This window comes from Antennarius striatus, chromosome 1, assembly GCF_040054535.1.
Source record: "Antennarius striatus isolate MH-2024 chromosome 1, ASM4005453v1, whole genome shotgun sequence".
Classification (NCBI taxonomy): domain Eukaryota; kingdom Metazoa; phylum Chordata; class Actinopteri; order Lophiiformes; family Antennariidae; genus Antennarius; species Antennarius striatus.
This window is the reverse complement of record NC_090776.1, coordinates 23,073,675-23,094,771: the sequence shown is the minus strand read 5'-3', so window position 1 is coordinate 23,094,771 and position 21,097 is coordinate 23,073,675. Positions and strand designations below refer to the sequence as shown.

The 21,097-nt window shown below is 41.0% G+C and overlaps 2 protein-coding genes across 4 annotated transcripts in view; one reads left to right on the top strand and one right to left on the bottom strand.

The window, feature by feature from the left end:
* The first annotated feature begins 130 nt into the window (after positions 1-130).
* Positions 131-8,428, top strand: swap70a (switching B cell complex subunit SWAP70a). Its single transcript, XM_068322425.1, has 12 exons — positions 131-280; positions 1,090-1,230; positions 1,774-1,947; positions 2,147-2,368; positions 2,646-2,792; positions 3,020-3,128; positions 3,622-3,803; positions 4,812-4,919; positions 6,176-6,342; positions 6,553-6,751; positions 6,952-7,048; positions 7,931-8,428. Exons 1-12 carry the CDS (start codon positions 185-187, stop codon positions 8,047-8,049), a joined length of 1,761 nt encoding a protein of 586 aa, XP_068178526.1. The 5' UTR covers positions 131-184; the 3' UTR covers positions 8,050-8,428.
* Positions 8,429-14,124: 5,696 nt separating this feature from the next.
* sbf2 (SET binding factor 2) overlaps positions 14,125-21,097 on the bottom strand; it is a 91,324-nt gene continuing 84,351 nt past the window's right edge. For all 3 annotated transcript variants that reach the window (XM_068341459.1, XM_068341380.1, XM_068341536.1), the window contains 9 exons: positions 18,673-18,858; positions 17,578-17,704; positions 17,205-17,332; positions 16,730-16,954; positions 16,538-16,645; positions 16,269-16,459; positions 15,615-15,702; positions 15,407-15,538; positions 14,125-15,028 (listed from right to left, as the gene is read on the bottom strand). In XM_068341459.1, the coding sequence (XP_068197560.1) occupies positions 14,930-15,028; positions 15,407-15,538; positions 15,615-15,702; positions 16,269-16,459; positions 16,538-16,645; positions 16,730-16,954; positions 17,205-17,332; positions 17,578-17,704; positions 18,673-18,858 (1,284 nt within the window). In that variant the 3' untranslated portion in view covers positions 14,125-14,929. The remainder of the gene's footprint in view (positions 15,029-15,406; positions 15,539-15,614; positions 15,703-16,268; positions 16,460-16,537; positions 16,646-16,729; positions 16,955-17,204; positions 17,333-17,577; positions 17,705-18,672; positions 18,859-21,097) is intronic.

Below are 21,097 nucleotides of genomic sequence, written 5' to 3'. Positions count from 1 at the left end.
GTTGTGTTGTGTTGTGTTGTGTTGTGTTGTGTTGTGTTGTGTTGTGTTGTGTTGTGTTGTGTTGTGTTGTGAACACTAGGGGCGCTGTCCTCGCTGCAGTCCCTGCAGCGCCACCCGTGTTTGACAGACGCGCTGAAGTGTCGCTGCGGCCGTCAGAGGGACAGAATCCGAGCAGACACACAGGATGTGGCACCGAGAGGAGCTCCTGAAGCCAATCTGGCACGCCTTCACAGCCCTGGATGTGGATCACAGTGGAAAAGTTTCCAAATCTCAGCTAAAGGTACGGTACTGTTCTACTGTGTTGTGTTTTATCCGCCCAGGATTAAAAAACCAGAAGTTCAGACTCGCTGTGCTTCATTCAGCACTGGAGCGTTAAATGAACGGGTGACGTCACAGAGTTTAACATAAATTAATCATCATAAATATCACTTTCATTTAAACCAACGTTAAAGACACGACTGAACCTTTCTTGTGTGTTCTAATTTTTAACAGTGATGGATTGGTGTAGTTATTATGTAATTATGTAAGCTCAGCACTGAGAGTTTTAAAAGGAAGAATATGTAAATGTGTAGAACAGCAGCAGCAGCAACAACAACAACAACAACAACAACAACAACAACAACAACAGCATCTGTTGTTGGCGAATAAGTAAAGAAACGAGTGAAATGAGAGTTTACTGGAGCAAAACCCAGAGCCAGGTTGTGTTTCACTGTTTTGCATCATGGGATACTTTGTTTGAGTCGTGTGTGTGTGTGTGTGTGTGTGTGTGTGTGTGTGTGTGTGTGTGTGTGTGTGTGTGTGTGTGTGTGTGGTTGTTGTTGTTGTTGTTGTTGTTGTTGTTTTTTTTGCTTGTGCATCTCAAAGACTACAGGGTGGTCAGATTAACAACAAAAATCTGTCTTTCTAAATATGTATTTATTATTTTAAAATTAAACAGTTAAAAGTGTTTTCTCCTCAATTAACATGGCAAAACTGGATGGATGATGGATGGATGGATGGATGATGGATGGATGATGGATGGATGGATGGATGACGGATGGCTTCATGCTGACGGTGTCTTTTGTTCCACGCTCTCACGATGCCTCTCAGGTTCTGTCTCACAACCTCTGCACGGTGCTGAAGATCCCTCATGACCCCGTGGCCCTGGAGGAACACTTCAAAGATGACGACAAAGGGCCGTTATCTGACCAGGGCTACATGCCCTACCTCAACAGGTTCATTCTTGACAAGGTGGGCATGAAGGTGCTGAAATACAACAGACGCACCGCTGTAATAACAAAACAACAATTTAGGATTCAGGAACGGATGTATGCAAAATTCAAATCTTCTCGGACACAGATGACTAACCATGATCTGGTGTATTCTGTGAAACAGGAAATCACTACAACAGCTTCACCCCGAGAAATAACCAGTTTTATTTCAGCTAACTGTTCAGTGATAATAATAAAAAAACATTTACATTTGTCCTTCTTTGCACTGAAAACATATCTGTTGAACGGTTATTACAACGGCTCTCATGTCAGTCAGTAAACCACCAGAGTTCTACTCGTTTCCACTGGAAGCTTTTTTCCCTCTCCTTTCTCTTGAAGGCTCTGACTTGAATAAAAATGAGGCATTCAATGACATCATGTTTGTACCTCACATCCTGCAGACTGAAGGTTTTGAAAGGAGACAAACAAGAGTCTCCTGCTTACCATTTGTAAACACACTGTGCTCACTGGTGCTGACCAGTTTGACTTTGACTCAGGCTGAAGGCTTTATCGTCATTCCCAGGTGCAGCAGGAGTTTGACGTACTGGAGTTCAACAAGATGTGCTGGACTCTGTGCTATAAGAAAAATATCTGCACTAAACATCTACTCATCTCAGACGATGATGCTTTCAAAGTCTGGTGTATATTCAACTTTCTGTCAGAAGACAAATACCCACTAGTCATCATCACTGAAGAGGTGAGAACATCATGACCTGCAGTTTCTTTGTTGTTTTTTTAAAACTAGCAAGCAAACTAAAGAATTGAATGACTTGATGATACTCTGTAGAGGTGAAAACTTATGTTCAAACAAACAAAAACATCATCTTGAGTTGAGACAGCTGTAAACTTCCTCCTGCTGGTCTTGGTTTGAAGCCCACCTTTATCCGTCTCCTTAGACTGAGTACTTTCTGCGTAAGCTGATGGAGGCCATGGGGAGTGGATGGAGCGGGGGGAAGTTTGCGGATTACAAGCTGCAGCTGAACACAAAGCGCTTCCTGACAGCCTGGGAGCTAATGGAGCTGCTGGGGATGGGCTACTTCAAGCCCATAAACCACCAGGCCCTGTCCATGAGCATCAATGAAGTCTTCCAGGAGCTCATACTGGATGTTCTCAAGCAGGTGAGATGGGACACTGATCCGTCTGTCCAAACAGGAATCCCACCTTCCACCCACATCTACACCAACCCACACTTTATGAGCTACAGACATACATTTTGTCTGTAGCCTGCTAAACCTTGCAGACAGCACTGAGGGCTAAAAACATCACTTAATCCTCATATTGATTTACAGGTTAAAAGCAGCTACTTATGATGTTTTCACATGGATGAAAGTCGTGTAAAATGTGACAAAATACATAACTGTACCCCCAAACTTAATTTTTAAAAATTTTTTTAAGTGCTACATGATGAAGAAGGGTCACAAAAGGAAGAACTGGACTGAGCGCTGGTTTGTCCTGCGGCCTTCCTCACTCTCCTACTACATCTGTGAGGATCTGAAGGAGAAGAAAGGCGACATCATTCTGGACCAGGGCTGTTGTGTGGAGGTCCAGCTGTGTGATTTCACTTATTTCTAATGCACCAGACTCTGTATGACTGTTTGGTCTAATTGGACATATTCAGGGTTTTATGGTCATACGTCACAGCAAGTTATTATTCATAAATTATATTCCATATTTCCCAAAAGACTAATTATTTAGTCCAAAATTTGATTTATAGCCTGTTTAAATGATTAGAAACCAATACACCACATTTTGTGTGTTTTGTCCTGCAGTCTCTACCAGATAAAGAAGGGAAGAAATGCCTGTTTATCATCAAGTGTGCTGATAAAAGCTTTGAGATCAGTGCATCAGATAAGAAGAAAAAGCAGGAATGGATTCAAGGTACTGAGATGTGCTTCACTGCTTTTTATTGGCTTCATCTACATGTGAATGTTGATGTAACTTAATGCTTCTAGATCAGACATGGGCGAACTATGGCCCAGGGGCCATATACAACCCTTCAGGCCTTGTAATCCGGCACGCCAAACTTGTTTAAACAATATGCATAATTAATTTTATAATTTTATACAATAATAATTGTATAAAAAACAAAACAAAACAAAATTGTAATTTTAACAAGAAGCCTTGCATGTGTATACTTTGCTGCCTCGTCAAGGCCAAAAGCTTTTATATACAGGTTTTTACATTTCCTTTGCAACAATATAAATACTCAGGCTTTTCTGTTCACTGAAACACACCACCAGTGGTGACGTTGTGGATTTCACGCTTGGACAAAAATGAGGTTTTTAGTTGAATAGTCTTAGCTTGTAGTCTCTGACTCAGAAGAGTAAGAACCGTTTTGGTAACGGATACCTCGTTGTGTATTTTGCGTCAGCCGTTCAGTCGTGCATCCAGCTGCTGAGGCTGGGCCTGCTGCCTCCTCACCGCGAGGCCCGGCTGAGGCGTAAGGCGCTGAGGCAGAGACAGCGGGCCGAGGAGGAGGACCTGGCACAGAGGATGAGGCGGCTCCAGGCAGCCAATGAGAACAAACAGAGAGAGCTGGAGGCCATGAGGAAGGTACTGGTCCACGGTCAACACTAAACGTAAAAGCAGACTGAGAGGGAGGCTATCATACCGTCATGTTGTTTTCAGTAGACATGTTAAATAATAAACAATTTTCATTGTTATAAGAACCTACTTTTGATTATGTAGGACCGATTTTCACCAGTTTTTTTTTCTCTTTTTTGTTATTTTTACAATAATTTTTTGTGAAAAATGTGTTGCGGAAATGTTTGGGTTTTTTTGTCCTCTGAATCATTGGAGAGTTTCAGCTTTCTTTTTTATTTGTGTTCACTCTCTGTCCCTATTTTAAGCCCGTAGATGTTTAGGATAATCCTAAAGGTGTGCCAGAACACAAATCCATCTTATTAGTATGAATTTCAAATCAGGTAGAAATATTAGAGCTTCTGTTTAAGAAAAAACAAAACAAAACAGAAGATAACAAATCATTTGTAACTGTGATCGAACTTTTAAAGAATGATTTTGTAACCTGAGTAATCTACTTTTGTCTAAGACACATCCTCACTCGTCTGCTATGTTGGATGTTTTTCTCATAGTTTGGCTTAAAATAACCCAAACAGACAAATGATTAAACACATGATGGAGCAGAACAGCAAAAATGGAAGCAAAACCCAATATGCAAACAGTTTTATATATAAGTCAGAAACACCTGCAGTGTCTGGAAGGACAAGTACAGTATATGAACTCTGGCATTTAAACTCTGCAGCACATCAGTGATGGTTTCTCACTTCTCTTTTTGCGCCGATCAACGTCAAAACACTTTCATCTATTGAATTCTTTTAGACACAAGTATAGTTTTCATGATAACATCTCATTTCATGTCCTTCAGTTTTCTATTATTTATGCATGAATATTATCAAGGACAGATAAACAACTTGACTTTTATTCTTCATGATTTGACTTAGAATCTCGTGTTGGACCACAGGTTCCTCTCTGTAGGGTTCTTCAAGGGTTTTCCCTCAGCTCTCAGCTCATGCATGGAGGGAATAACTCTTGTTTTCACAGAAAATGGAAGAAGCTGCAGCAAAAGCGGCGACAGAGGAGCACAAGAGGAAGAAGACTCAGACAGACCTACAGGATCGCTACAGACTGGACCTGGAGAGAGAGAAAATGGTAACGGCTGCCAGTGAGCCCATAACCTTAGTTCTTAGTCCTGATCAAGTGGGCTGATGCAGCTTACTGTATGTGGTGACACATTGTCATGTCACAAGTTCAGAAGAAAAGTCATCAACCTGATGAAATAAGTCGGGTCATTCTACGTACATTTTCATCATCCCGACCTAAAATGACAGAAGGGATAGAGTATTCAGGGTGGTCGTTTGTCGGACTGTCTTTGAATGCATCCCAAACCATGTTGTGTTCACTATATCTGGAAAATACTGTCGTACCGGATTCATTTTACACATTAAATTACCAGAACTAACTGTCCTTTATAACGTTATAAAAGATTGAAAGCTATGCCATATGCTGATGTATTGTACAGTGTTTTCCTACAACTTAAACCTTCACCCATCTGAAGCTCTGTCCTTTCAGGAAGCTTAAAATAGTTATATATTCCATGATTCTGAGTCACATTTTGTCTCAGGGTAAAGCACGACAACTGACTAATGCGACTATGCAAGTGTCAAATGTGGAACAATTTTTTGTAAATATTTTCTGAGCCTTTCAGGCTTTTATTGAGGATGTGGGACTCCTGCTGCACCAAACATCCTAAACAGCACTCTGTAAATGACATGTGTCAAATTCAAGGCCCGGGGGCCAAATGTGGCCCACCACATCATTTTCTGTAGCCCGCGAGAGCATAAAAGGTCAGAGTGTCTAAAAATAAATAGGTAAAAAAAAACTACATTTCCCACAATGCAGTAATGAAGCACATTTTGAAAGAAGCTAATGTCCTAACCTGTGTTTGATGTTATTTTTCTTTATTCATTCGAATAGTTTGATCCTTGATTTGATGGAGTTTTGTGGGTTTCACAACCTGACAAAGTAAAAGGATTTATTTTAAAACATAGCAACAAGCAAAACATATTTTTTTGGAACTTAAATAAGTAATGAATTCAGAGCTTTTTAACATTAAGGAGTAGTTACCTTAATTTTAAATAACATATAGTTACATTTATAAGTTACATCTGGCCCTTTGAGGACAGACATTATGCCTATGTGACCCACGGCGAAAATGACTTTGACACCCCTGCTGTAAATAGTAGAAAACTTTGTCCAGGTTATGGAATAATATCAGCACTATATAAGTGGTGATTGATGAAGCTAAAGTACAGCAAATGTTCCAATTCAGTAAAAAATGTGATGTTAATTTGTAGATCTTTGTTGAACTGGCGTGTGTCTGTTTGTGTGTGTGCTTGCTGGTGCAGGTGCGTCAGCAGATGGAGGAGGAGGTGGCTCAGAAGTCCAGTGAGCTGGAGCTTCACCTGCAGCGCATCCAGACGCTGGAGCACATGTACCGCCAGCTGGAGGAAGCCTTAGAGGACGAGAGGCAGGCCAAGCAGGACCAGGAGGCCATGCGCAACCTGCAGGCCAGGTCTCAGACACACACAACCACACACACACACACACACACACACACACACACACACACACACACACACACACACTGGATAGCAAACACAGTGATATCAAGTAATGTGACTAGTAATATAAAATACAAATCAGTTGAACAGGTGCAGGTTAAAATTAAAATTTAAAAAGCATCTTAAATGTATTTTGAAACACACTCCCGTTACCATCTCAGGCTTTTGAAGGAGGAGGCAGAGAAGAGGGGGGAACTGGAGCAGATCCACTTGCAGCAGCAGAGGGCGCTGTTGCACACCGAGGCAGAGAAGAAGGAGCTGGTGGCGGAGCGGCTGGCCAAAGACAGAGCCCTGCAAGCAGCCATGATCCAGCTGGAGAGACTGGAGAGGGAGCGGCACGGAGCGCTGGAGCAGTACAAGGTCAGCCCCCCCCCCCCCCCCCCCCGAGCAGCGTGACTGATCTGAAACACAAGCAAAGAATGTCTTCAGAAATCATCTGTGAGGCCGTTACCTTTATGTTGTCCTTCATTCCATCTATCCGTTTCCCCCCTCTCTGTTGACATCTGGTCTTCTTTGATTGGGTTTTGTCTCTTTTTCCTGATGTCCTCTGAATCTTTTAGGAGGTGTCCCAGAAGCTTGAAAGAGCAGCAAAGATGACAAAGACTTGGAAGGACAAGGTGGCCAAACATGAGGGGCTTGTGCGTCTCATCCAGCCAGGTAGAGAAGTCATTGGTAATCGTGGATACATTAACAATTACACCTATAGTATATGATCACCGTGTAAAAACCTAAATATGACAATGAGACTTCTTGATTGGATTTGACTTATATTGTCAAGTTCTACGAATGATTTATAGAAGCATCTTTATATTGGAATATTTGAGCCAAACGTCTGTGGACCAGGTTGTCAAAATACACACAAGGGATTTAAAAAATGTATTTGGTTCCATTTCAGGAATTTAAAACCATTTAAATAACATTTAAGCTCTTAAGATTGGCTAGAGGTCAATATGGAGATTTTTGTGACGATTTTCAACATACAAGGTTTGTTCAGAATGAATTTTATGATGACTTTTTTTCTGCAAAAGCTCTGCTGCCGTGATCTAAAAAAAGCACAAATAAACATATTAAATTAACACACTCCTATAAAGAAACAAAAATTTGGGAGAAATGGACATCTGTGAAACTCCAGTGAGGGAAACATCATCTAGATTTTGCCAGCGGCGTGTTGGAGGCAGGTGAATGCTTACATTTTCATTCAACAAAACTACTCAAGTAAATGTGCAAATAATTTTTACATTTCATTACAAAGCAACATTTGTAGCTTTGTGGATGCCCTCGCCTGGTCTGAATAGAGTAGTGACTTCCTGCAGCACTTTTGGGATGAACTGAAATGAACCAACTTCAGTACTTGATTTCACTAGTAAATAAAATTTATTAGTGAATAACACATTTTATGATTTCATTATGATAATGATTTATTTTGGTCATTGAACGCTTTACTGTGCTCGGGTAGCAGCGGACTGAAATGAATTGCGACTGGTTTATCTGTCTTTGCTTAGAAGTTTCCCCCCCTTCTCTCTCACCCGGGTCCTACAGGACTTAAAGAACCCCAGAGGATCACAAACTGGGGTCCGGCTTCATTCACCAACGCTGAGCTGGAGCTGAGGAAGAAGATGTGGCAGGAGAGGAAGAACCAGGGGGCTCAGGCTCAGTGAGCTCAAGTATTCCAAGACACTGACTATAAATTAACACAGCAGCAACTGGTGCATTCAACATCATACATTAACATTCAAAGTCAGTTTGATAACATGAATATGCTGATCCCCCAGATCATTGTTAAAAATCAAACAGGATTAACTGCATTTTATCAGTTTGAGCCATAACAGAAATTTACATTCAAGTATTTAATTCTTGACTGTAGAGGAAGTAATAAAGTTGTTTTTTTTCCTCATTGCCATTGTTTTTATCAGCAGACTTTGATCTCTTAGGAACGACCTAAATAGATCTTAATAGAGTTCAGATCATTTGTCAGAAAGGTTTTTTCAGTCTTATTTCTGTCCTTTTTATTTGCAATTACACTCCTTCTTAATTACATGTGTCATGTATTGAATTCTTTTTATTATTAGAAGCCGTTTAAAAGTGAAGATGCCCAAATGTTAAAAGGAACGCATGATCTCTGCCTTGAGATCATGAAGACTTTCCACCAGGTGTCGCCATGTGAGAAGATTTTAGCTGCACTGGTGAAGCCGATGGATTTGAACAGCAAAACTCCAAAACGCAGATGAACGATCTAGGTTTAACTTGTTGGTCCTTCTATTTTTCATCCAGACATCGTTCCCCAAGATGAATCAACACTGTGTTCCTTCACCTTTAAATGCTCAATTCAAAACAAACAATTAAGATGATTTAGATGGTTAAAAAAAATAAAATAAAACATGCATATTTTTTTTTTACATTTTTTGAATCTCATTTTACTTCACATTTTTCATTCAAGCATTACAGATTTTGTAAGGTGGAACCGATCCACATTGACATGCAGTTTAAAGAAGGATTTAGAGAGAGATCAATAACATAACAGCATCTTTCCTGTACTCACATGGAAATCAGAAAATACGTACTGGCCTTTTTGTCAAATACAAATGTGACGTCCAGTTAATGTTGGGAAAAACATTGTGTTTGTGTGGTAAAAATCTATCAAAATCCAAAAGTATAGATGACAGACTTATCAAACAGATGAAGGAAACATTCATGAATCCATCAATAAAACCCAAGTAAAATATGATGCGGCTTTGGATAATTTGGTCATTTGAGAGATGAAACCACAATTTTGGACGCCCGTCAGCATCATTAGCATAGCTAACATCACACGTACTATTCCCAGTTAGAAAGGCATGTCTGTCGTGTTGCTTGTCCATGTTTCTACGCAGCTCTGAACGTCCAAACAAACATGGACTCTGGAGAGTTCCCTTCAGCCTTCTTTCGGGTTCATTCATGCTAGGGCAGTCTGTCAGGAACAGGATTAGGACCTGCAGGACATCGGTGGTGAAGTTTCCCTCCATATTTTATTCTGGAAACGCAAAAAAATCCAGGAAACACTAGAAGACTCAAGAATTCCAAAACTTAGCCACAAAGGCACGAGTACAAACAACCTGGTAAAGAACAAAAAGAGAGTCTTAAAAAGCCTCAGGGTAATGAGACTGATCAAGTCCAGGCGGCGATATGAGGGACAGGTGTAGAGACGAGACTCCGCCCACCAGTCTGGCCCCTCCTCCTGCCACACCCCAGCACAGCAGAGCAGCAACGCCGAACCGTGACACAATAAAGGTGAAAGGCAAGTATTGGGTTGGTTGAAGTCCGCTAACTCAACGCTAAACACAGCTAATATTCTCCTTATATGATCTGTAGGAGGTTGATCTTTCATTGTTACACAGTTTACATATAAAGATGAAATACTGATAGATTGATTTGATCCATTTTTTTCTACTTTAAATTGTCAAACTGTTGTCTAATAAATGGATTTGTTCTCCCATATAAAAGATATTTATATCCCAGAATGTGGGAAATGTGTGGTAACGTTTCCCCTCCTCAGGCTTTTCTCAGAATTAGGAGTTTCTAATCTCCGTTTCTAAAATGACAAAGCCCTCGACATTCCCAAAATAAGGATGTCTCTGGTTGCCTCCGCCTCATCTTCCATCTGTTTCAAAAGTACCCAGATGCCCAAAAACAACTCATCTGGTTAAAGTCCAAAATGTCCTCATCAAAACAGATTTGAGACAAGAACATTTGTTGGATTGTGCTGTGGTGAGAAATGTTGGCCAGGTGCTTCTCTTGGTTCGACTTGTGACAGTGAACATTTGACAGGGCTGAACCGGCTCGGAGTTTATCTGTGCAGAGTAACTCAATTAAAGTATCTGAATGGGCTGCAGAAACATTCATTCAAGCTTTGGAAGCCTCCACTGTTGACCCTAAACGCTACAAATCACGTGTGACTGCTTTTCTGCATGTGGATGAGCAGGCGTGTCTACCATCATCTAGAATAAGATCATCTGATTCATACATTTGATTATTTCCTAAATTGGCTCCTTTACGCTGCAGGCAGCTGACATCAACCTGATTTCTAGGGTGGGACTGGATAAAGTGTGAGGACCTGGTGAGGTCACGTTTGGAGTTTGGAGCTGGGACCAGAAGAAGGGCCCCCAAAAGCAGTGAATCAGCTCTCGCACTGCAGAGACTCCCAGGAAATGGAATCTGCAACACAGCCTGCATTCATTGCAATCACAGGGTCACATTGGCGATGTGATTTGGAGGGCCAATAAAATAAATATATAACATCTGTCACTTGAACATTTTTGAGGCCAATGGAAAGGCCAGTCAGCATATTTTTCAAGCTGTTTTCTTGTACAAGTGGAATTCACTGGAGCTGTGACTCTGGGGGGGATCCAAAACAAACTGATAGGTGCAACCTAGAATTTAGAGACTGCTTTTAATAAGTCTTCTCTTCATGTTTTCCTTTTTTGTTGTTGTTTTTTTTGCAGAGCAGCACATACTAATCATACTGAACTCCAATGTAACGCAAGGTCAGTGTTGCACAGCGCACGTTATAAAACTGTTTTTATGCTCTTCCCACATGGGGTTTATAAGGTTATCTTTTTTTTTATCAGAGTCAGAGACTCCAAAATAACAGCAGCACAAATTCAATCTGTGACTCATCACTCTTCAGCTGCTGCCATAAGGAGTTTGGTGCTTTGCAATGATAAACGAGTTGATGTGGACAAAGGACGCTGAAAAGGTGTTAGTTATCTGAAGTTAATGCAGACGTGACATTTATTTATAATATTAGTCTAAACTTATATCGTTTGTAAGATAACTTCATCATGCATTTAGATTGGTAAAATATTCTTAAGTGATGTAGCCTGTGTCTCTCAGATGGTTAAACATGATGACTCGTAATTTTGTGTTCATGGTTTTTATGGCATAAGCAAATGAAAAGCGCTGAAGGCAGAATGATAATAAGCACCTGCAAGGTTTGCATGTGTGATAGTCGTGTCATAATCATGAGGAATGCTCATGATTTCATTAAAAGTTTATCTTGAAGTAATGTTTAATGTAATTGTTCATTTGTTAAATAGTACAACGTGTGTCCTGATAGATTAGGTAATGTGTGAAGGTTATGGTCCATCCACATCAGCACTAATTCAGTTTTTCCAGCTGAAATATTTCTGGTTTGTCTTGAACTTCAGAGAGATGTGTGTGGAGACAGTTATTTGGCTGAACTGAAACTTCCAACTACTTTGCATGAATCTGGATGCAGAACAGGAGAGAAATAACTGAATAAAATCACCATTGAGGAAAACTGCTGGTCCTGCCTTGGGAGGAAATGATTCCTATCGTGCCATTCCATGCAATCCTTCTGGATAACTTCCTCTTCACTGCACGGCTCTTGGGCAGAGGTCCTAATCTCCTTACCCAAAGCAAAGGGCTAAATATGGAGCGGACTGCCAGAGACCCTGCCCGGATGTTGGTCTGCTGCTGCTCTGCACCTGCTGCCAGTAGCAGCCAGCTGTGAGACACAACTGACAAACACCCACAATAGTCCCAAATCTGAATAAACAAATTTGTTTATCTCATCTTATACTGATGAAACAAGTCGAGCTTAGGTTGTGGTTGTGATTGTTGCTAGTGGAAAATATTTTAGTTTAAAAATGTAAGTATTTGACATTTCATTTTACAAATAAAGGTTGTACGAAGTAAAAAGTCTACCACATGTTCAACTACAAGATGAATCAATGCCGTGGTAGTGAAACCCGTGATTGCTCACTAATACCTAACACGTCCTGCTAGCTATCTACTAAAAAACAAACAAATCTGGAAACCAAAGTCCAGATCTGCCGTTCTGAAGTCAACTAAGTACCCGTCCAGTTGGAGCGTCATGATGATCTAGATGATCATAGTGAACCTAAATAATTCATAGGCATTCCAAAATGTAAATGCTCACCAGTAAACTGATTGGATTCAGTCAGATAGGAATAAACACAGGTCAAAATAAACCTGAGTCACATGGCTCGATATTTATTGATTTTACAAATGTTGGTAAGATTAGGTGTTCATCTCATCTTAATCTAAGCACAACCACTTTATGATGCCAGGCTGCATTCAGAACACAGCAAGACAACTATGTGTAATTTATTCTTGATTCCTTCACTTTTTTGTTCTATTCTGCAAAGACATGGCAATCTTATAACACAATATAATATAATATAATATAATATAATATAATATAATATAATATAACCACAGTCCTTCTACATACAGCCTTTTCATTCCCTTTTAATTATTATCCTTTTGTAAGGATAATAATTAAATCTACTGCAATTCACACAAGAGTCCTGTAGGTCAGTGAATGTAGGTCAATGGAAAAAAAAAATTTTTTTCATCTACTTTTTCAACATGAGACCAAATTTAATTTTAGTTTGTCCAAAATAGTAAGGATCATATATCATAGGTGAGATGGGAACATGCAGGCGTCGCCTTGTTTCTCGTCCCATGATGACTTTTCCCACAGAAGGTTAGCACTTTGCAAAAGAATGCTGATAAGTTTTTCACAGATTGTGATTATACATCCTTCTCTAACAGAGCCCATACATTTTTTGACAGCCAAGTGTAGATTTGATTAATGGAATAGCAGATACTAACAGCACACTATTAAACCAGTAGCTTGTAGCATCTGTTGCCACACTTCTAAATGATTTTTTATTACAGCAATGAAAGTGACAGTAATAATAAAACACATTTAAGTGATCGATTATATTGTCAAAAATACTAAGGGTTAGGGTTACATTTTGGTCAGTGGGCTCTGTAGAGCTCCTCATATTTAGGACCCCTACACGCCCCGATGGTGTGAGAAAAATACACACTAGGTACAACTCTACTGAAGGGGTTGTTAGTGCAGGCAGAAGGTTCAGGGTTCAAATACAGATGGAGGGCCTGTCTGCGTTTTTCTCTGAGTCTACTTCTCGCAGTCTGAAAACAATACTGGTAAGTCATCACTCTAAAATTAGTCCTTGGTGTGAACGGTGGTCTGGCTGTCAGCCTTGTGATAAACTGGCGACTGGTCTAGGGTGCATGCACCTCTAACACAATGTGAGCCGGGTGGACTTAGCCCTTCCTCAGCACAGCTCAGAATCAGTATTTATAGATGAATGGATCAACACCCTGGAAACTTGTGTCCAAACCATCTACTTCATTCAACCCCTTCATTAGGAAATTAAGTGAACAAACAATTTTTTTTAATTAGTAAAACAAGAACAAAAGCCGATTGGCAGTTTCAGGTAGGTTTGGTTTATTTTCTAAAAATAAAATAAAATAGTGTCACCACAAACATACAGTATCAATAAAACCTTCTGGTGTCTTAGGGTGTCTTTTGCATTCTTTTTTTTAAACATTAAACGTAATAGGTTGTACAAACGGAACGGATGAGTCAAGGATCGCTGACAAGCACAATGTCCTACATAATATATTCATTTACTTCCTTTAAAGGCCCTCTAAATAGACACAGAGCCTGCCTGTAAAGTCTGAGCAAAAAACAAAACGAAAAAATGTCTCCATTTCAATTCTAGGACAACTTTTCATCACAGAGAACAGGATACGCAGGTTTTTGCAAAATTAATGACACATTAAAAAGGATATTGTTTATCAAGTTAGACAAAAGGTTAGAAAAGTATATTTATGCTCAGAGAATACAGTTAAACAACTGAAATGTCACTTGGGTATTTACAGGAAACACATGAAGCTACCACAGAGTTACACATTTAATTAAAAAAAAAAAAATTTACATAACGTGAGACAAATGTGTTGTAAGACCTCATTAAACATTCAACAAAAAGAGAAAATGTCACTTATTTAAATAGAGAAAAATGTCAGGTAAATATTTTGAACTCACTGTGCAAATTCTTTTTGTTTCAACTGTCACGAGCAAACCTTGTACAGTATTTACAACGTAAAGTAATGCCTTTCCCCTCGCTGTCCGCGTCTGTCACAAATTCTATTTTTGATATGGAGTGCATATTTTAAAGCAGAGTGCAAACAAATTGCTTTTCATATTGTGCATTAAAATCTCTGAGTTTTTGGCAGTTCATATGTATTCAAGCAGCAATAACCTTTACTTGTAATAAAATATCTGATACAAATTTTTCTAGAGGCTATTTTCTACTTTTTAAGACTAAAATTCAACCCACAGTTTGAATGGCCAGTGATATTGCTTTTTATCAGTTTACAGCTTAAATAGGATCACATTTCCTTTGTAGTGCATTCCCATCAGCTTATCTTCTATCTTGTTGGAGGCACAGAGGAGGGAGCTGACAGCAGAGACCCCCACGTTCAACTCAGACTGAAGCAGAGCGACGACAGTCTGACCGGCTGCTAACAGGCGGTGAGGCGCGGGGACACTTTTATCCTCCACTATCAGGCACTTTGTTTCGCTACAGTCCCCGAAATTTCAGCTCTACATCTTAAAAGCTCGGCCCAGCTTCTGTCAAGTCTCCTCACGACACCTTCAACATTCACAAAGTTAATCTGAGTTAGTCTGAGATTGGCAGCTTAGGCGTCAGAGATGCAGTTCTGGATCTTGTCCATCCACAGCTGGGCGCTGGGTGCGTCTGAGGCGCAGAAATTGTAGACCCGCTTGCTGGTCTTCAGCTAGGAAGGGTGTCAGATATAGAAGTTAGATGTGGACCAAAGGGAGGATATTTTATTATCTGAGTAAATATCAATAAGATTAATCACATTAATCTAAACAGATAAATTCGAGCCACAAATTTCAGTCACATTCTGTCTTAGTCCAAAATGTGTTTTCAATATACTTTTAAAAACATAAACTGCAAGCAAAACAACTCAGAAGTTTTGGAGATGTGGCTGCAGAGAAACAGATGCTCTGCCTTGGGGGCCTGTTTCACAAAATTTGCAACACGCCAGCAATGATTTGAAACAGAAGATATTTTTCCGCTCACTAATTTTGACACGTCTCACTAAACGGCGTACGGGAAGATTCATTTGTGAAACGCTGGTGAAACTCACATCAAAGAAAGCCTTCTCGCTGATGTGTTTGGGAGCGCCGATAGTCGGCGCAGCGACCACCACCGATTCCACCTCGGCAAGATCGATGTGGCCTCTGCAGTTTGTGTCCTCCCCGGTGTCGTAGTACCTCAGCTGCATAGACACAAAGGTTAACCCTGCAGACGTTGGTTTTGGTGTCTGAAACACCAGTGAGACGCAGTGAGCTCACCTGGTGTTTGGTAACGTCCAACACAAACCAGCGGGGCTTCCAGGCTTTCAGCAGAGCTCCACGTTTATACAGGATCCCCTCAAAAGACCTGGGAAATACATGTGTGCTGCTAATGATGCTGGTAAATACGCTTACATTGTGTTCCTGTTAAAAGGGCAGGGGGGAGGGGCTATGACATAGTGTTTTTAAAAAATTTTTTTACTTGAAGTCTCATCTTTGACCTGCCCAATTGTGGAACACATGTTTATATTAGCCTCAACCTAAAAAATGCAGGACAATTTTGTACTTTATATTAAAAAAAAAGTCAACAACTCTTAAATATTATTGAAGAATTGCAGCTATAAATGATTTCCCAGTAGATTTAGAAGATTATGTCATATCATATTAAATCCTATGTGATATAATCATATCATTTCTCTATGTCATACAGTCAAAAATCTGAAGGAAAGAAAAGATCAAACCAAAGAAAATTTCCACACATTGGAGCCAAGAGAGTAAAAACATCCTAAAAACACACACACACACATACACACACACACACACACACACACACACACACACACACACACACACACACACACACACACACACACATACACACACACCAAACGTGGATTTTTATATTGGTTCCAGGACTCGGGGTTCTCCACCTACCTGTTTTCCTCGCTCTTCGGGGTGAACTGGTTGTAAAGCGTTGCGGCGCGGCGGTTGACTCCGTTGGCTGTGGCGGTGGCGCGGTCTTCACCCAACCCGCTGTCTGGCAGGTGCAGCATGGAGCGCCGCTGGAAGGCCTGCAGGCTGGATGTGGGAATGAGACCTGACAGGGACAGCGATTCTTTCCGGAGCTGCAAACAAAGATAAACTATGAGTAAAAAACAAACAAACAAACAAAACGGTGTTAAATCGCTTCTTCAGAAACACACATTTCCTTCTTGTGCAAGGTCCTCCTGAATGCTGATTCGGACTCTCTCCAAAGTCATCTGCCATTTCTCAGGAGCCTGGTTCAGCTCACATTCCAGCTTCTCTATGTCCTGAAGCCAAGAAAGACAACATACGTGAAAACGACGCGAGAACAAAACAGAACGAATCTTAGAACCAAAGAGCAAACTCCTTACGGTGATGAGTTTGGTGATGGCATCCGGCTGGGCCCGGCTCACGCTGTTGTAACACGGCCACACGATCCGCCTCTTACTGTTAGAGGTGGTGTCAGCGTCCTCTGAGCTGTCCATCCTCAACGTCATCATCCTCCAGTCGTAGCAGGGCCCCGTGGACAGAGTCTCATCTGTGAAGAAGTCCCATTTGTGCAGGCAGGGGATGCTGATGGACGGCTTTAGGATCACCTGCAGAGCAAACAGTTCCATTAGAAGCTCAATAAAACAGACACTGCTTTAATAAGGTGTTTATCTTTCAACATGCCACAGAAAAAAAGGCTAAAATACAATTACAAAGCGAAAGTATGAATTACCAGTGTGAAATAACTGTTTTAAGGTTTATTTCCAATGAGCTTAATCTCTCCTGCCCATCTGGTTTCTTTGAGTAATACAAGCATTATTTGATTAAAACACACGTTATCAACACACAAACACTCACCTCACTCTCTGAGGGGCTGTACAGATAGTTGAAGAAAATGGGACTCCTCCTGTGCATCCTGTTGATGCAATCCCAGATGCAGATGCCTCTGCGGGCCGTTTTGTCACCTTTATCCTCAAACAACAAGCCTGCAGAACACACGAGGAAACGGCTCTTTTAAAGAAATGTATTCATGCAGATGTCAGAGTTGACTAAATGGAACTGAAAGTGGAGGGGTGGCAAATCACTGAGCTGGTACAGTCCCCAAAATGATTAGAAGTAGGAACAACAACTGTAAATGACATAATTTCCTGTATGTTTGTTCCAGTATCATTCTGCCTCTATATTTTAATTCCATAATTCCCAAACCGTTTGAATTGTATAGGACACTAACCATGTTCCAGGCGCTCATAGTCTGAATCCAACATGAAGTTTTTAAAACGGTTAGAGATGTGATGATAGGCCAGGTACTTCAGGTAATACTGATTAAACTCAAACTCCACAGGATGTTGCTCCACAACCTGCAGAGAAATGAAAAGATGGACAGAAAAGTTTTAGCGACGGAGGAGGATCGTGTCCTTCGTGTGTGGATACAGAGTCACATCCCTTCAACGTGAATTCAAAAAGAAGCTGTCTTCAGGTCAGGGACACCTCCACTGACAGACACAGGTCAAACTTAACCGCCATGACTGTGACCCCATCCAGTGAGGACAGGAAGCCAATGGAAGAGACATTTTGAAAATCCGAGGTCACCTGGGTCCATTGGCAAAAACAAAAACTGCTTTGGAGATGAGGCTCTTCTATTTTCAGCTCTTGTCTGAAAAACTCTCTTGCCCTGTTTATAGATCTTCCCAAGCCCCCCCCACCCCCCCCGACAAACCGTCTCAGCTGCCAGGCATGACACAAATACAGAAACTATGTGTTGATGTAAGTGTATGGGAGTGGATCTGTGCGACCCCAAGAGTAACCAAAAATTCCAAATTCTTCAGTTGGATTTTCAGGACTGACGCAGTCCTCTGGACTTCAGCTGCATGAGCTTCATTCATGACACTCAATCCCCCCCCCCTGCCCCCCACACCCTACACCCCAAACATGTTAAAGCCTTCCCAGATACTTTCAATTCCCCAATCTGTAATTTTCCACATGCAGCTCTAAACACACACTGAAATGTGAAGAGATGCTGAAACACGCAAACAAGAACAGCTAGGTTCACGGACCATCTGGGCAGCAGCCTCACTGCACACTCCCTGATGCAATACACTATTGAAATTACATACCCAGTGTTGGGAAATGCAAAACTAAACTAAATGTACAGATAATGACAGCTACATTTCTCACCTTCTGTAGCCTCTCGCCTATACAGTTATGAGGAATGTCGTGAGCTCATGAAGACGGAATGAATGCCGTTAAATCATGGAGGGAAATTGGAAGGAAGTCGTGCAGTGAGAAGCAGAGAGCACATTCCGTCGCTCACCACTTCTAGTCTCACCTGGTGCACGCAGTCCAGGAACTGCAGGAAGACCGGCGTGAAGCCACCGCCTTGAGTGCTGGGACTCAGGTTGCTGCGCTGGCTGAACTTATGGCCGAAGGACAGCCACTCTTTTTCCAGCAGTACCTGAAAACCCTCCAGCGTCCGGTAGAAAGGATCGCTCAGCAGCTGCACCAAAGACATCACCTGCAGAGATAGCCAGAGAGAGGAAAGGGAAAAAAATAGGAGAAAATCACTCCATCCTCGGAGCATTAAGTTATTGAACATCCTATTAAATAAGTTTTCTTAAATCTGCATTATGAAATCTGTGCCTTTTTTTCCTCCTCTTTTTACCAAACTAGCAGAGAAAAACATTAACAACGCACAGCACTATTTAAACACGGAATAATTTGTATCATGTCTAAAGGATGCATAAAGAAAATCTAACATTTAAGGACAAAAACTTTTCCTCACATTTTTTGGAGTAATATAATCAAATGACAATGTGATTTAGCATCCTTGAAAAGGGTCTTAAATCATGCAGCATCATTAATAATAATAATGTATTAACTGTAAATTACCATTCTGTTCTGTAAATAAAACAAAGATTGAAAATGTAGTTGTTTATGATAAAAGCACAGATTTTTTTAATGTTTGGAAAACCTGTTTCTATTTTCTTAAAATATCTGCTACAGAATGTCTCTACAACATAGCTGCAATGATTTACTGTGACCTGATATATTGACCCAGTAATTGTGAAAACCTATTCACACTGAACACACTGCTTCAAACTGTGTGACTGAAACAGCAGGACACTGGCAGCTGTTTCACTACCACCGAGGAGGTTTTTTGCCATGCATGATTGAGATTCCACGGCAAATTTTTTGCTTTGTATCCCTTTCAAACCGGAAGACCGCAATCTAACGATGACCCACCTTCTGACAGAATAATGTCAGCTGTTGTCAATTGGGTTTATATAACATCGTAGTAATTGTCTTCAGCAAACTTGAACTCCCTCTGCAAAAACACCAGTTGAGAACTACTTGTCAACACATTTAGTGTGCCTGGCCTGCTTCCCTGCCCGTGTCTCCTCCAACACAACTAATGAGGCCTGACTTGTACGGAATGAGCGAGACGAACAGTTCATTGCTTCCCTACGGGGTTTAGAAGAACATCCTGCCTGGAGATGCGCATCGCAAAAGCGGTCGAGCAAATGTCTCCGATTATTGTGAGGCTGCAGCAGACTGGGGTGTGGATTTAATTAGAGAAGCAAGACACGAAAGAGCAGACTGGAGGCAGGGATTGACGAGGAGAACAAGAATTAGAATATATGGATCAGATAGCGGAGACAGAATGGCATCCCGTTTGCCGGGTGTCCAGTGGTGAGGATAACGGCGTGCGAGCCAGAGCATATGGAGCCCATTTGCTGTGTGGGGTGAGCGGGACCTGGAGCCAGTGATCTGTGGAGAGACGCTCTGGGTGCAACACGTGTCTGACAGAGGGGGGTCCACAGAGTGCGCTTTTAAAAAGCAGCCCGAGGTTTTAAATATTCTGCAACACATTTGTGGGATGTACACTGGATATATGTTTATCTAAAACAGGTCAATGCGGACGATGTCAGCTCAGGGAATAAACATGCATGAAGTGGAAATTAAAGTGGCAGATGAACACGACAGTTCTGGAATCAAAGTTGTTTACGGGCGAACTGTGAACATTTGTGATCAAATTTTGAAACCATTGCAATGAGTTTAATACTTCAAATCTTTTTATTCTTCTTCTCCATATTTGTGCCTCAGGTAACTAGGTATCAAAGCTAGTGCTTTGATCTATGGTCAAAGCTAGTGCATAGCTTTGACCTAAAGCTTTAAAAGGTCAAAGCTATGCACTTGTCAGGTACTGTACTAATTTCAGGGTACCCTGACCTACTCTTTGAGGGATGTTGCAGTCTCTGACTGCATTGGTTCTTGTTTATAATTGACTCATGCTTTTTGGGGTCAAATTTTCATCTACTTTAATCTTTTTGTATTTGTTTGTCTGATTAAAGTTAAGTAGATTTAAGCAAACAGATCAAATTCACAGGTTATTGTGGTCTTTAAATGTGAAACACAAGACAAACTGCTGTTAGATTTATGGCTTCGGCAGTGTTTCTAACTTTGCCAGCCGACAACATTCAGCTCAGGCTAGAGTGGCTGAGTAATACTAATGCTGTATAAGACTTGTGCTTTGGCAGAAACACCATTACAGCTTCAGAAAGATCACGATTAATGAATTAAGATGTGATTATGAAGAGGAGGAATAATAAAACCCTACAGCTGGACTCCAGGAGAGTTGTAGCTGCACACACTTCAACTCACTCCTTCTCCTTGATTTGTTCATGGGCTACAGGTTCAGCGGGGACACGTGACAAGCAGTTCATGTGCGTACGTCTTCTGCTTTATCTCTACTC